Below are 16,089 nucleotides of genomic sequence, written 5' to 3' on the forward strand. Positions count from 1 at the left end.
CATTTTTGTTTGTAGCTTTGACTCAGCATTGTGACTCTGGCTGCTCTCCACAGATGACTGGAAGTCCTCCAAAACTCCACCTTATCCTCCTGCATGCCACACACAGCCAAATCTTCTGTACAGTCATCCCAAGTTCTTCTTTCTCCTCTCCATACCAGATAAGGACACTGTCCTGCCTACACAAACAGGCAGTGTAGGAAGCTCTTGTTTACCTTCCAAGTGTGACCCAAGATTTGGTGAGATGAGCTCTACTGCAAGTGTGGGTTCACACTACGAATGGCAAAGAGCTGTACTTTGCTGTTATGGGAATGAACAAGAACACCAAAAAGTGTCAGTGTACAGATTTGAGAGTGACTCACTGGAAACAAAAAGGCTTGTCAGTGTCTGCATTACTGATGGAAAAGTAAAAGATCTTAACCTCTCCATCAGACAGATGGAGACGGTCCATTGTGGTGTTTCTTCCTGACCAGTGAGTGACATGGGATATAAATCCTAATTTTTCTTAGAAGCTTTTAAAGGTAGCTGTTGGGTAAACAATCACATCTTTTGTTAGAAAGTAAGAACAGCCCCAAACTGACACTTAGCCCTCACTCAAAATGAGCAGGGTTAAACCGCTCAAATATTTTGCATTCAGACATTACATCTTGTGAGCTCAAAGCCCAGAAAGCACTGTTGTATCAGACATGCTGTGACAGAGTGTAGGCACCTCTACAGGAAATCGACCATAGTGCAACATATCTGCCTGCACGTGTACCTTTGGGCATGATCACACACGACAGCAGCAAAAATTTGCACAGAGTTTATTGCTCTTGCCATAGCCCAGATTAAATACTTGAACATATGAGGCTGTGCAGGGTATGAAGTGTAATCACATACAAAGTCCAGAGGAAACCAATATAGCAGCAACCATGACTGCCTGTAAGGCAAGGTTTACGTTATTTCGTATGTTTATCAGGGAAATGAAATTGTCTAAAATAAAAGGCAGGGAACCGAGTTTTTGAATCATAGATTTCTAGACCTTCAGTGATGGTCTCTCTACTGAAAACTGAAGCTGAAGAACTGCACACAGAGTGAAAACAGTGAAAGACAACAAGAGAGAAGTGAGGCATGGAGATTTATTTTCTCGTCCTCTCTGAGATGTATTCACTTTCAAGACTCTGTGTGGACAAGCAGCAGAAGGAGGTCATTCTGCAACCTCATACCAGTTATGTTATGGGAGAACACACGCTTTGAAGGGTCTTTGATCGTATGTCTACCCTTTTGCATTTCCTTCAGGATTTCCATGCTATACAGCCGTTGCCATACTCTGCAGCTAGGCTATTTTAAGGTAAGAGTTACCGTGCCCTGACCCTCTGCTTGCTTTTATTTCAGACTCTAGTTAGGGCCGCAATCGCAATACTCTCCTAAACTCGAAGGAGCATTGCAGGAGCCAAGAAGCCTCAGTCAGTGGTACTTGCCCTGTCTGGCACTCCTGCCTGACACTGTTCCCATCACAGTGATGTAGTGCTGGCCTTTAATGGCATATCATCTGTCCTGCCTGCCTTGGCATTGAGTGGGCACAAGAAGGCAGAAGAAAATGCACCTGTGGCTTTGCAGATTGCTTGCAGGTGCATTTGTCCTGAATGTAGTACTCCCCAGGCTAATGCACTTTCCCTTAGCGTCCTCCCTCATACCCATAAACACAATGGGTATGTATCCATACAGACACTCTGCCCAAAACACATGTACAGGTCCCCACACATCCTATATTTAAACACCACACTCACACACTTGCCTCTATACTGAGATAGTCGCAAACCTGAGTCTAGCTGGAATATACCCATATATGTTCACAGGAGTAAGGTTCAGCTTCTGTATTAAGTGCTACAATATCCTTTGTGTTACCACCGCTTTTGCAGAAAACCATGGAGCTTATACATAACCACATTCCTGTCTGTTCTTTTCACAGTTTTCTTGCTGTGACCCAGGAAAGAAATGGACCCTCATTTCCCAGGTATCACAAGCAAGGCCTGGTAACAGGCTGATGCCGTTTCCTAGCACATAATGATTTGGCAGACCCAGGTGAGGAATCTTGTTCATGGTAGACGGGCTCCTGAAGAGCCCTGGAAGAACCCTTGGGGTGAAGAAGATATATTTTCTGAGAGACGCGGAAAATTCTCAGCACTTTGATGATACCAGTCAATCACCACAATGGCCATCAAACAGACAATGTAAGTGTGGAGACTGAATTGCTCGGCTTCTTTTTATGGCATCCAAATGCCATCTCTCCAGCACATTCCCACCTTCTTTTTTTTTTCCTGCAGGCATCCCCAGTGGCTAGCTGGCCTGTTGTGCACTGCAAGGGATCGCAAGTAATTAAAGACATTTTAAAAGTAGGATATGACATATTTGTTAGGCAAAAGAGTAATTTGCCACCATCTTTCCCTTTTAAATGGCATCCATAAAGCCACACAGACAGGAAAGTCTGGTAAGACACAGATTTGGAGCCAGCTCCCAGAAGTGGTCAGAAAAGTAGAGGGGATATTTAGCTATAGAATACAGGTTTACGAAGTACACGCACCACATTGTATGTGTTCAGCCCTGGTGCATCAAAGCCAGGAGACAAACCCTTGCGATCAAATGGATAAAAGTTAAAGAGCTGCCCATTTTGGGTCTCCAGTGAGATGGAGGCAGAGCCCAGGTGCAGAACACATGGGAACTCCTTGTCAAAAACAACTTGGAAAACGCGATCTTCCAGGTGGTGGAGCTTGATTGTCCGGTACTTTTCAGGAATCAGCTCTTCCACGTGTGGCCCAAACTGCTGCATGACCAGCACCCCACCAGGTCCAACTTTAATCTCATAGAAAGTCAGGTTGGAATAGGTATAGTAGCCAACATAAGGGCCTGGACTTGGAGGAGGAATCAAGCTTTTCTCTGCCTCTCTGAATGCTGTCTCCATGGCAGGAATAAGATGATCATATGTCTGAGTCACAATATCTCCACCCTGAGGCCTAGGCCCTGCCATCAGCACAATGAAGCTCAGGCGGAGCTTGGGGATAAGAGAGAAGGTAGCTGAATAACCATCGAGGTCTCCATCCTTCCTGATGACGTCATATCCCAATTGCTCATTAATCTCCCAGGGTGTGCCAGTCTTGTTAGCAAAGTATTCAGTGGAGCACTTAAACAGAGGGGTTAGCATTGTCTTCAGTGTGTCAGGCTCTAGGAGACGACGGTGGTAGGTGCCTAAGAAGACCATTGCCAGCTTGGCAAGGTCAGCAGCTGTGGAGTACATCTGGCCAGAGGGCCTGTACCAGCCAAGGTCATAGAGAGGGGCCGGCTGCCGGCTGCTGTAGAAACCCACCGCCATCTGGGAGCGGATCGGTGGCGTGATGTCGAAGCCAGTGTCCTCCATGCCCAAGCGGTCCAGGATGTTCTCTGAGATCCAGCGCTGGTATTGCCCCTCAGCTGCATGGTCAGCTAACACGTGCGCCATCAGTGAGAAGGCCAAATTGCTGTAGTGGCACCTTAAAAGGAAGAAGAATATATCTGGGTCAGCCTTACTTCAGTGATCCAGACTGTGCAAAAACAGTGTCTAGGTCTCTCTTCTCCAGGGAAAAATTCTTATTTTATCAGTTTACATGCTAAAGAGAGAGCAGAGACGGAGGAGGGACAGAGAAAAACTGAATGTTGCTGCCCTGATTTGTTGTTAGGTCAAAAAAGAGAAATTTCTTACAGGAACATCAGCAGAGCTATTTAACCACTATGTACAGAAAGAGAGCTGGAGATGGAAAAGTAAAAAAACCCACAACTTTATGCAAAACCCTATGTATTTGCCTATCCTGTTTATTGTTTAAGATTGTGCACCAAAGAATATATCCATTCTTTTTAAGAGCAGAGTTGAGAGCTACAGGTGCTTACCTTAAAGGTCTCAAAATCCCAGGCAAGCCTCTTTGGAGATTTAACATGGTATAATCACTTAAGCACCTAAGCTACCTTAAGATGGTAAAAGCACTTTAAAAGCACTTAAAAGTCTACAAAGCAGCATCCAGCAATGTTGACTCATTAAAGAAACCTGAATGATTCAGAGCCTTTATACTTGAATCAAGCTTAATGGCATGAAGACATGAATGGGCAACTTTTTTTCAAACACAATTTCAAAATTCATGTTTTCAACCTTGTTTGATGGTGGTTTTTTTAATTCTCTGAAGCCACACATGTCACTGAGGCCTATTTAGGTCATAAATTTGATACTCACTTCAATGATTTCCAGTCCATCTAGCTGAATAAAAGCATGATGAACATATATATTTCTTCCCCAAGAAAATATATATATATATATATATTCTGGATCTAAAATTTTATATCTGAAAAGGAGCTGAATTTCAACATAACCCCAAAATTTTTAAAATTTCTATACCAATGATGTGAATTTCCTTTAGGAAGAATGATCTGTTAGCTGTGAAGTATATTCAGAAAGAGACAGAGTTAAAACTATCAAGATGTCAAGTTGTAAGTGGTGGAGAGACTATGAGTGAATAACCTTATGTATCTTAATGGTGAGCAGAATATAAATACAAAAGAAGATGATGGCAATAAAGTCTTAAAATCCTTTAAGGACCATCTGCTGTAGTCTTCTACATGACACGGGACAGAACTAATACAAGGTTGCCATGATCAAGTGATTGAGTTTTTTAAGTTTGCAAACTTCAAGTCATGGTGAATCCTCAGCAACCCTAGGAAAAATATTTCAGAATGTAATTCTATTCCCTAAAAGTTTTGCAAACTTCAAAAGGTTTTTCCCAGTTAGTCTGAACCCTTTCCCTCACCTGCTCCCCACTGGATCCTGTTCATATCTTTGAGTCTTCACAATTCAGGTAACAAACACTTAACCAGCTATATAAGTTGTTACAAACATTAGTAGAACTTACAGATAATTTAGAGACTTGCAAATCACTACAGACATGGCATGTTTTTAAGCAAAATCTATGATGATTTAACATTAACATTCCTTTTCCCTTTTGAAAATCTGCATCTTTCACAATTTAAGGCTCATTGGACCTAACTATAGTAGTTTCATTTGCCTCACCTGGGCTTCCCACTCAGACTCTATACACATTAAAAAAACCCCTGGCACTTCCAACAGTCACTCTTTCCAGCCTGACAGGTGTACGGGTAGATGGCTGAAGCGTCCTTTTGGAATGGCTGTCTTTTATCCACTGGCCATGGACACTGCAGGTGGGGCTAATATCAGTGGAGAACACAAACCCAGACCAAAAGCTCATAAGTGAATAAATCTGACCTGGTTCCTGGGTCAGCAACCAAGACATCATCTTTCAGGAGAGCCAGAGCGTCTTGCGTATTGCCCTTCCACAGCAGGCTGGTAGATCGCAGCCTCCTGGGCAGACCTGTGCCATGGAAAAGAGAAGTTAACAATTTGAAACAAATCATGGTCCAGGAAACTTTGAGTCTGATGAAGAGTGAACAAAAGGCAAGATTCAACGGCAAGATGGAAACAATAACGTTGCACACATGTGCTATATACATAAATGTGCTGCAAAGACCTGTTTATACTGGACTGCAGGATGCAGTATTCAAGACATGGACTACTAATCTGAGTAATGTAAGTCTCTGGTGGGTTGACCCTGGCCAAAATGCCAGGTGCCCACCAAAACCACTCTATCACTCCCCCTCCTTAACTGAACAGGAGAGAGGAGAGGAAAAAAAACCAAACAACAGGCTTCTGGCTTTGAGATAAGGACAGGACATCACTCAACATTTACCTTCATGGGCAAAACAGACTCGACTAAAGGAAAATGTAATTTATTACCAATTAACTCAGAGAGGAGTAATGAGAAATAAAACCAAATCTTAAAACATCTTTCCCTCACCCCTCCCTCCTTTCCCGGGCTTAACTTTGATCCCGTTTTTTTTCTCCCTCCTCCCCCCTAGTGGCACAGAGGGGAAAACAGGGAATGGGGGTTGGGGTCAGTTCATCACTCTGTTGTTTTCTGCCGCTTCTTTCTCTTCAGGGGGAGGACTCCTCACACGTTTCCCCTGCTCCAATGTATCTTCCCTTCACAGGAGAAAGCCCTCCATGACTTCTCCAGCGTGAGTCCTCCCATGGGTTCAGTTCTTCATGAACTGCTCCAGCGTGGGTCTCCTCCATGGGGTGCAGTCCTTCAGGAACCGACTGCTCCAGCGTGAGCCCCCCTCACGGGGTCATCAGCAGCAAACCTGCTCCAGCGTGGGCTTCTCTCTCTCCACGGGCCACAGGTCCTGCCAGGAGCCTGCCCCAGTGCAGGCTTCCCACGGGGTCACAGTCTCCTTCAGGTATCCACCTACTCCGGCGTGGGGTCCTCCACGGGGTGTAGGCAGTCATCTGCTCCCCCGCCCATGGGCTGCAGGGGCACAGCCTGCCTCACCGTGGTCTTCACCACAGGCCGCAGGGGAATCGCTGCTCCGGCGCCTGGAGCATCTCCTCCCCCTCCTTCTTCACTGCCCTTAGTGTCTGCGGGATGTTTCTCTCACATATTCTCACTCCTCTCACTCGCTGCAATTCCTGCTGCGCAACAACTTTTTCACTCTCTTAAATATGTTATCACAGAAGCAAAAAACGCTGTCGCTGATGGGCTCAGCCTTGGCCAGTGGCAGGTCTGTCTTAAAGCCGGCTGGCATTGGCTGCATCTGACATAGAGGAAACTTCCAGCAACTTCGTACAGAAGCCACCCCTGTAACCTCCCCCTGGCTACAAAAACCTTGCTATGCAGACCCGTTACAAAGTCCTACCCAGCACCAGCTCTGGGTTGCTTCCTCTCAGGAAAAATATTTTGATGAATGATTAAAAATAACTTCTATCCCCAAGTGTATTTTGGAAGAGAAGGGCGTATTGGGTGTTAGGGAAATCCCTGTCCATATTTCCATGTGACCGTATGCCCTTGACTACAAAGGCGTGTAACAGACCCTTTAAACAAGTTTTTGTTCTTTACACCTCAGTACAGAGGGATTAAACTTCTCTGAACAGTTCAAGGCTTGGCAAAAGTATTTTTAGCTTGCTTTTTTTTTTTTTTCCCTCCCCAGCTTTAGCAGTATCTATTCAGGTTTTCTGAATGTAGAAAACCTGAAGCTCTTTTCAGTTTTAATTCCACAACACTGAACATGGTTTCCCTAAAAAGCTTTTGGTCAGAACTTTTTAAAAAGCCACAGCTCCTTTGCACAGGATCTGTGGGTTGCCAAGTCCAGAGCTTAGATTACAGCTGGAATGAAATCCTCATTTCAGTTAACAGCTGACTTTGATTTAAAGGTTAGGAGGAAATTGGGAAGGGTACATGACAGAAAAATGACTTGCAATCCTCTGCTTGTCCAAAGCTGAATGAGGCCCTATTCTTTTGTAACAGCAGCACCTGTCTTGCTCAATTGGCCTGGCCTTGGATTTGAACTCGGATGACAGCACTTTTTCTGCTTCTGGTCTGTGGTTATTTGTGCAGCTGAAGGACCAGCTCAGAGATGCACTGGGCATCTTCCGGTAGACAATGGGCTTCTTCATTTCCTACTTGTCACAATGGCAGCAAAGAAAATGTTGCACCGCTGGGAAAGTTCAACCAGCACCATGACAGCAGTGCAATGTCTCTCTTGAGGTTCATTAGAAATGATAAACCAGAGAACGTGTGAGCATAACAGAAAATCCACAGTCGTTGATGTATACCTCATGGGCTGCTAAGTGATGCGACAAGCATGCTGTTAATAATTTACAACAGCATCTCATACCGCCATTCATATATATTTGAAAATCATAGTCTTAACAAGCAGGAGCTTCCCTCTAGCAATGTACCCATCAAGGGCTGAAGAGAAAAATCTTTGGAGTTACTTTTGTAAGATGCAATGTAGAAAAACCCAGATAATGAGGATATATTATATATCAGTTTCCACTGGAAAAATTTAGACGAAAACCACTTTACAGTATGTCATGCAGTGGTTCTGTTCTTGATGCTAAGCAGAACCTATTTCTTTTTGGTTTTTAACAGACAGGAAATGTAACATGTGACCTCAACATTCAGTTGATTTTCTGCTGGGATTTTGAAACTGTGCTTCTACTTCTGCTAAATTGTCAGGGACCAAGCTGGTTGGTGTGCCCTGCTAGTATGGTCTGGGAAATTCGTGCTACATTGTAATAAAAAAAAACAACAAAAACAACATAGGAATGTAAAAGGAGCTAATCAGGGGCACAAATTCAAATTCAGCACGGTGATGGAAGCAATGGAATGGCTGCACATTACAAGGAATTATGCTATGTCCCAGTATGTTTTTGTGATATACTTTCTACGAGTATTTCTACCTCACTAGGTGACATGGAACTGCAGCAGGGCTGGGAGCTGCAGCGCCAGCACACACTGCAAGGAGCAGCCAGACAAGCGTCAGGTGCTCCTGAGAGTCGGAGGGGACCCCGCAGAGATGGTGTCCCTGAGGACATCATTGGGCTGGCTAGAGCAAGACCTTGTCTGCAGGGAGAGGGGCTGGGCAGGGTTGTGCACACATCTTTCTGCCTCCTGCTGCTACTGGCCACTTTGGGTTGTTTGTTTGTTTCCAGATTTCAGTTACATAATTCCTTTTTTGGGAAACATTTATTTTTATATTGGCTTGCTTCAAGTGATGCTGTACCCTGTTCTGAGGTATTGTAATTTGCCTACATGCTATTTTGATCTCATGTCCTAATTTTAAGGCATTTATTCCAATCTGGAATAATGCAGGTGCTACAGAGTTTAATCAAAATGCCACATGAGATATCAGCACAGTCTCTTTGGCCATAAAATCCTGGAATCTCTGAGTCGAGTATTAGCAGCTTTATTTCTAAGAAAGGTTAAAGTTATCCTGAGTCCGGTGAGCTCCTTCTACCTTAATGTAAGAGTTACCCAATTATGAAGGTAGCAGCAGATTAATAGTCTTCCACCAGCAAGTACAAGGCTATTAATAGCTCAGGAATCCCAGATCAGGAACCACACTGACAGCTAAATTTAGCTCAGTGATCAAGGTCTATCTGTCAAAGAAAGGAGGTTTGATGCCACTTTGACCCTCAACTCTACATCTCAGAAAAATGAGAGAATTCTAGGCAGGAGTACAAACAAACTGTTATACAACCGGAGCCTGATTTCACATCATGCTACTGTGTTAAAGGAAATATATATTTCCCAGCCCACAGTGCAGCTTGGCCCCTCTCCTAGCAGGTGGTCTGGACAAGAGCTTTTGTTTAGCACTTCACGAAGCTGCTGACAGCTTGCTTCCAAGGGTCCTGCCTGACCTCTGGGAAGTACAAATGTGCAGGGTCCATACTGGGAAATAGCCTCAACAGCAACCATTTTATCCTTGGCATATGGTCTGTTCTCTCTGTGGTCTCTTTCAAGTGGTATAGCGGTGGGCAGCAGGCAAGCAGGTAGCAGTGTTATCTCACCTGAGAGCTGGCTGGCCATTCTGCGCAATGTAACAGGTGATGGCTTAAGTGGCATTGAGCCTTTGTCCAAAAAAATCAGCCCATCTGCTCTGTATCTTTGTTCTGATTCCTTGAGCCTTCCCAAAGGGTTCTTAATAACAAAGTTCTGGGCATAGCGTTCCAATGGGTCATCAAGAGATGTGACTTTTCCTTCCTCCCACATTTTGTACAACATAATAGTGGGAAAGATCTTGGAGACACTGGCAATTCTGTTAAGGAACAAACATTTATAGAAATTAAGTATTAAGAAACCCATGAAACAAGAGGAAAAGATTGTCAGTCTCTGCAGCACAATCAGTTAGCGTATTTGGCTGTTAACGGAAAGGTTGCTATTTTGAGCCCACGCAGGGACAGTTTCCCTTTACCTGCCAATGGCAGGAGGATTGGAACTAGATGACCTTTAAGGTCCCTTCCAACCCCAATCTTTCTATGATTCTGGAAGAAATACCACGAGGTCACCTATGCAGGGTTTTTACCATGATACAGGGAGGGAAACAGGTAATCACATCTGCTGAAATTTTCCGAAATCATTTCTTTTGAGGACAACATTTGATAGGGGTTTGAACCAGTTCAAAGATCTAAGATACGGCTTTGACTTCACTGGGAGAATGAATAAGCACACAGGCCTACTTTACATATTCAGTAGATACTCTTCCCAAACCTCATTTTGTGAGACTGAATATTTTTTTTTTTAATCCTATGGCACTGTCTCCTTACTGTTCACAAAATCTGTGCTAGCTCTCAGTCTTCACGTTTGTGCTCTAGGCCTCCTCAAAGCATGGAGACATTCCTATATAAGGAGTAGGATGTTTTCACATCCTTCAGGGTGGTCGCTGCTATTCCAATTTAAAATATTGTTAGATTAAATTAAAAAAAAAAAAAACAAAAAAAAAAAAAAACAAAGTAAACTACTGAGCAAGCCACGAGCATATGATAATTTAGAGACTAGCTGAAGCATTGTCTCACAAAGTTTCAGTGTAACCCAGAAGAGGTTTCTGTGGTGGACCTGAGACCGTAGAAGACATGGTTTCTAACAGTGGCTGTATTCCCAGATATCAATCTCCATATATGTATCTGCTCTTTTTCTAGCTCTCGTGCCTGTGATACACGTCTCACCTGAAAATAGTGTACTCATTGGGCACCACTGAGGAGGGGTCCGAACCATTCTTCTTCCCAAAGTTGCCTGTCCAGAGCACAGTTTCATTGTAGATAACAATGGCAGACATGGCAGGGAGACCAGAGCTGTGAATCTTTTGGCGCAACATCGTATCTACCTGGAGAATGATGGGAAATTAAGAATTTTCAAATTAAGAGTCTTACAATGCATCTAGTCTGTAACAGAAGACCCAAACCATCAGCCCTCCTTACTTCCAAGCACTTGAGAGTGAGTTTTTCAAATGTGTTTTGGCAAAAGAAAATTTAACTGTACTGATCCTTTGAATTGCTTATGCTGAATTATCCAGTATCTTTCAGTCTACATGTCCATCATGTAGAAGGCTGTGGTGTTCATCCTTGTAATACCTATGATGCTTATATGATTAAAAACAAATGCTAAAACCTAATAATTATAATATCTTCCTTTTTAAATTGTACTGTGCACATCTGTTCTTTGCATTAGTATTTCCAGACTTTCCAAGTAGTCCGTGATACTTTTCATGCCATGAAACATGCTAGAGCTTGGACTCATGTTTAAACTGCAATCTGAGAAACAGCACTGAGAAACTAGAGGGCTGTGATTGCTCTTTGCTCCCTGTTGTGCCAAGGTTGTGCAGACCTAATCATCCATCTATGCTCCACCAACATCCTGCAAGCAGAATGCATTGGTCCTGCTCTTTTATAACTTTTTCAAACCTATGTCGTCATTATGCATAAGTTACCTTTCACACAGAAAGGTTAAGACATAAGAAATGGCCTTCCAAGCCCAGCATTTGAAACAAGAAAGGTCAAGCCGAGTCATGTCCTCGAGACCTCTTCACTGCATGGACTGGTGAGGTGCACTGTCAGCCAGCAGTGGAAACATCCAACTTCTGCCAAATCCTTCTGTAGTGATTATTTGCCCTCCCCTGCCCATGTGTCAGTGGTCTATCTAGTACGGTTAGGTACATCAGCACCTCCAGAGAACAGACGAGTCTCATGTCAGTGATCATGATCCTCTTTAGAATTTTCTCAGAAAGAGTCTGGCATGTAGACCTGCCTGGATCTGCAGAAAGTTGACAGAAATACGTGATGCTCTTCTAGACTTGAGTGTCATTGAATCCAATACCCAGTGTTTGGATTTGGCCACTAGCATGACTATTCTGAGGAAAATGTAGGCCTTTCTAATAAGCAGAAGTGTTTACCCTTAGAAGAGAAATGTTTCCTTAAGCCTTATGCACGAGTGAATGTCACTCTCCTGTTTCAAGCTGCCATGGGCTAAGAAAAAGTCCTCAGCTGTATGCAATATAATTGCATCTGGTACTGTCCAGAGTCCGAGTTCCAGGGTCCCTGGCCTGGCACAGGACGGTACCTTGTCTCAGGTAGTGCAAGACCTTTAGTGTGGGTTCGAGTGTCCACAGACTGAGGCAGAACCTAAGGGCATCTGAAGATGCTGGTGCCTAAGCCCCCTTCAAATACCTATGTCTTTGACACAAGTAGCGTTCAGGTTTTCTGTGCTTTATTTCATCTTCGAAATAGAAATAGTTTCACCAGCCTACTTCAAAGTGCTTGGATACTTCATTTCTGAGGAGTACAAAGAATGACTCTCTGAGGGACACTCAATGTTCTGCACATTCCCCCAGCTCTCTGACTAATTCTAATTGAATAAATACCTCTCTACAGTAACCCCAGAGACAGTGGCAGGTACTTCATGAAAGTGAATATGAAGTGATAGCAATTGAAATTCAGTGTCGCTAAAGTGATGTGCGTGCAGGAAAACAACCCTGAATTCACAACACATACACATAGATGGGCAGTGAGCTCGTCATTAGCACTCAGCAGCAAGACCTTGGGGCTGTGATGGACGCTCCTATGTAAATGTTTGCTTAGTGCCCTATGGCAGAAAAAAGGTAAATAAAATATGAGGGATTATTAAAGAAATTTCACAAAATAAAACAGAAAACACTATTTTATCACTGTATAAATCCCTGATCCACTTGCACCTTGAATACTGTATACAGTACTGATTTCCTGCATCTCCACAAGAGTATGACAGAGCTGGAAAAGATTCGAAGAAGGGTAAAAAGAATGATCAAAGCTGTGGGACAGCTGCTGTTACGACTAATTAAGCTACTCATGAGAAAAAGAGAAATGAGAGGGTAACTTATATGATAGGGATCTACAAAATCAGGAGTGTCCTGTCAGAGCATGGCCGTCCTTATGGTCCGTACAGTCACAGCAACGCTTCAGTATTTCTTCACTGCAAACAAAGCCTACCAGATTTTCAGAGTGCTTAAATTTCAGAGACAGTATATCATACTGAGGAAAAGCAGGTGTCTTTTTCATTCAGATGCAGGTCCCCTTCCTTTTCCCCTTTCCCTCCATTCAATTCCATGAAGTTACCTACAAGTAGCTCTTTAATTTTTAAATAGTGGCGTGGGGAAAGCCAGCAAAGCAATAAAATAACGAACTGGCAGTCACTGATTAATAGAAACTAGTTACATGACTCACCTACTTTCCAGGTCACGAGGGCTGCCTAATAGTAGACAAGATGCCAAGAGCCATCATTTTGGGATTATGTATGCTCACTAGACCTTCTGATGGACAAGTAATAATGTTTCTTCATCACAGCTTACCCTTTGGATAAGATAACTGCTTATTGACCTGTTCTGTATGTTCAGTGAAGGAGTTTTATATACCCATTTCTAAATTCACATGTTCTCCATCTCCTCAATTCCCTATCTCCTTCCCCAGAGATGCTCAGGGGCAAAATACATATTCTCCCATTTACACCTTCGGAAAAGAAGTTATGAGCTCTGTCTCTCTCTGTTCCCTTCTCCCCACAGACCTTCTCCAATGCATCTTTCAGAATAGGGATTGGGTGGTCCAGCGGTACTGGTTCAGGATAGCGGGGGCACATCTGCACAGCTTCTGATTGCACTTCCACCACAGATGGTCCTGGAAAACATTTCAAAGATAACATATGTGACTGCAATAGACACACTAACAAGCTTTAACCTGATTTCTTGCTTGTGTTGTCCAAAGCTGAAGGGCACTTCCACATGGGAAAGAGACAATCTTGAATTGTTTCTATCTCACCTAAAACAAGGCTTGAAGAGGGCACTGTTCTGTCTTACTGTTTATTCCAACATGGAATTGTCAAGGGATGGACAGGAGCTGCGATAGGCTTCAACTGACTTTGCAACGTGGAAGAGTAAGGAACTGGGACTACAGAAGGCTCTGTAGGGTATCTGACAGTGGGTTTAGACCCCATGAAATTGCCCTGCCCATGTCCAGGGGAAAGTCTGAGTTTTGGTTCAGGAGGACAGAGTTGTCCCATGCATATCGTAACCTAACAAAATGGATGTAGAGGTGAATTGTGGGTGCCACCTGAAATCTAACACTGTAACAACAGTTGATAGGCTGCATACCTAGTATATTAGCTGTCTTCTGAATTAGCTGTATCCTGCATGTGCCAGAGACATATCTTAAATCTTGTGGCAAGCAAAAATCTCCAAACTCAGTGAGAGATGGGAACTCTCTTACTTGGAGGCACTGTTTTCCCAGTTGATCTCAAGGTGTTCATAAATACAGCTCCTCTGCTCTGTAAGCTGCAAACGAAATGCTTATTTACCTTTTCACTTCCCAACTGAGCATGAAGCACTAGAAATACAGATGGGAAGAGAAATGACACTATGAAAACTTTGAGATGAATGGGAATGGATACAAAAAAGTCTACAGGCAGCCTCTGATACTCTGTGATAAAAATGTAAGGTCTGAAATCTTTTCAGACATTGGTCTATGAAGTACTTGTGGCACCCTCATTGTGGATTTTATGCCACCTTTGCACTACTTAAAATTGATTCAGTTATGCTGTATGTATTTCGTGCTTCAGTATACAGTGCTTTGAGTCTATCTGTTGACTTTTCTATAATCAACATAAGGAAACTCTAGTGTGAACTGGGGGCTTGAACCAGTTCAAAGATCTAAGATTCGGGGAATAGGAAAAGTAGCAAACCCATAAGCTGAATCACACGATAAGGTGTAAAAAAACCCTTGTTCTAAACTGGAGTGAAATTTACAACAGGATGCTAAAAAAAAAAAGAGATAGAGAACATAAAAGAAAATGTCTCCTTGGTATATCAATTAACCTAGGTTGGTGGCAGAAGCAATGGAGCTTCTCTGGACACCACATGGTACTCTGTCAACCCAATGTTTATCTCCTGTGTGTCCTTGCACCAGCTAGGAGGAGGCAAATTTTTGTGCTGTTTGTGGAAATGCCCTTTGGTGAAAAATGTCCACAGGGGGAAAAAGGTGTTTATTGGTCTCCCAGATTTCTGTGCCAAACCATGACCAAGCTTAAAGATGACTACTCACTGGGCTCCAACTTGGGGAGGCTGTACTGCCACAGAAAGCAGCCTGTCATTGCAACAGACAACAGGAAGAAGAAGATGACCAACACGTGAATCCACTTCACCTCCATAACAGTGAACTTGAGGAGGCTACGACTGCTGGATGCCTGCTGTAAGCAGAAAAGATATGATCTCAGAGAGAGAAAAACTGCCTTTCACGCATATCAGCTAGGTGAAAGACGCACACTGCATTGTAGAATAAAGCTACTGCAGGGACACGGAATAATTCCAGTACTATTGTAGTATCAGAGGTGGGCATACCAGCCCACATTGAAATAACTGGAACCAGAGATGACTTGTCTTCCAATGAGATTTGTAACATGTTACACTCCTTATTTTGTTGGCCTTGTTGGTTGTTGTAGAAGAACACCATGCACTCCTTTTGCCTCTTCCCTTCCCTGCAGGTGAACTTCATCAGCCCAGGCTGGCACGATTCTCTGTTACAGCTCTCATTTCCTCCCTTCTGAACTGTCACAACTTATTCCTGGATATCTTTCCAATCCCTTTTTTCCAGAGTCCAGCATCTGTTCATGGCAGACATCAGCCAGATCATCTGAGCAGATCCAGCTTTTACAGATGAATAGTGGAATTTTTCCCCATGTACTGCCCTTACCCTTCTATTTTGTGCCTGTAATTCCCATTATATCATGTACCATCTGTAAGCTCGGCATTTACAGATGCCGTGTGTTGGAAAACTGGCTAATATTTCAGGTCTGTGCAGGTCTTACAACACTGGAGACCATCCAGGTTGGTGATGCTACCATAAAAATATTGAAGAAAAACAAGGAACGAATGACAAATGATTAGGTGCATGGGCTATGCTCTTTGACTGACTGTAGGAGGTCAATAAGGTGCTTTTGAAAGTTTAGCAATTAATGTTATAAAACATATGGCCTGCCATTTGCATCCAATATGGCCGATATTCCAAAGCTATGGACTCACTTGTAGGATAGACAGACTAAAATACTCCCTTTAGATTTCCACATGTCCCTTTTTTTCTTTTTTGAGATACAGGATAGTTCATGTAAAAGCTTCTGCAAGTCAACTGAGCCTTGTCAGTCACAACTAGGGAATTTGTAGAGC

The 16,089-nt window shown here is 43.3% G+C and overlaps 1 protein-coding gene across 1 annotated transcript; it reads right to left on the bottom strand.

Annotated features, from left to right (window-relative positions):
* Nucleotides 1-2,524: 2,524 nt before the first annotated feature.
* Nucleotides 2,525-15,110, bottom strand: LACTBL1 (lactamase beta like 1). The gene is made up of 6 exons (XM_086476272.1): nt 14,972-15,110; nt 13,443-13,552; nt 10,577-10,734; nt 9,422-9,669; nt 5,279-5,384; nt 2,525-3,503 (listed from the first exon to the last, which is right to left on the bottom strand). The coding sequence occupies exons 1-6, from the start codon at nt 15,075-15,077 to the stop codon at nt 2,525-2,527; spliced, it is 1,707 nt and encodes a 568-aa protein (XP_086332398.1). The 5' UTR covers nt 15,078-15,110.
* Nucleotides 15,111-16,089: the final 979 nt, after the last annotated feature.

Source organism: Leptosomus discolor, chromosome 20 (genome assembly GCF_034619465.1).
Source record: "Leptosomus discolor isolate bLepDis1 chromosome 20, bLepDis1.hap2, whole genome shotgun sequence".
Lineage (NCBI taxonomy): Eukaryota > Metazoa > Chordata > Aves > Leptosomiformes > Leptosomidae > Leptosomus > Leptosomus discolor.

What these genes read in the sequence shown, in the direction of transcription:
- LACTBL1 (XM_086476272.1), bottom strand. Translation starts at nt 15,077, where the DNA reads ATGGAGGTGAAGTGGATTCACGTGTTGGTCATCTTCTTCTTCCTGTTG. An exon ending in CCTCCCCAAGTTGGAGCCCA is followed by an intron (nt 13,553 to 14,971) that starts GTGAGTAGTCAT and finishes AATGTTTTCCAG; the next exon opens with GACCATCTGTGGTGGAAGTG. An exon ending in AATGAGTACACTATTTTCAG is followed by an intron (nt 9,670 to 10,576) that starts GTGAGACGTGTA and finishes GTTCCTTAACAG; the next exon opens with AATTGCCAGTGTCTCCAAGA.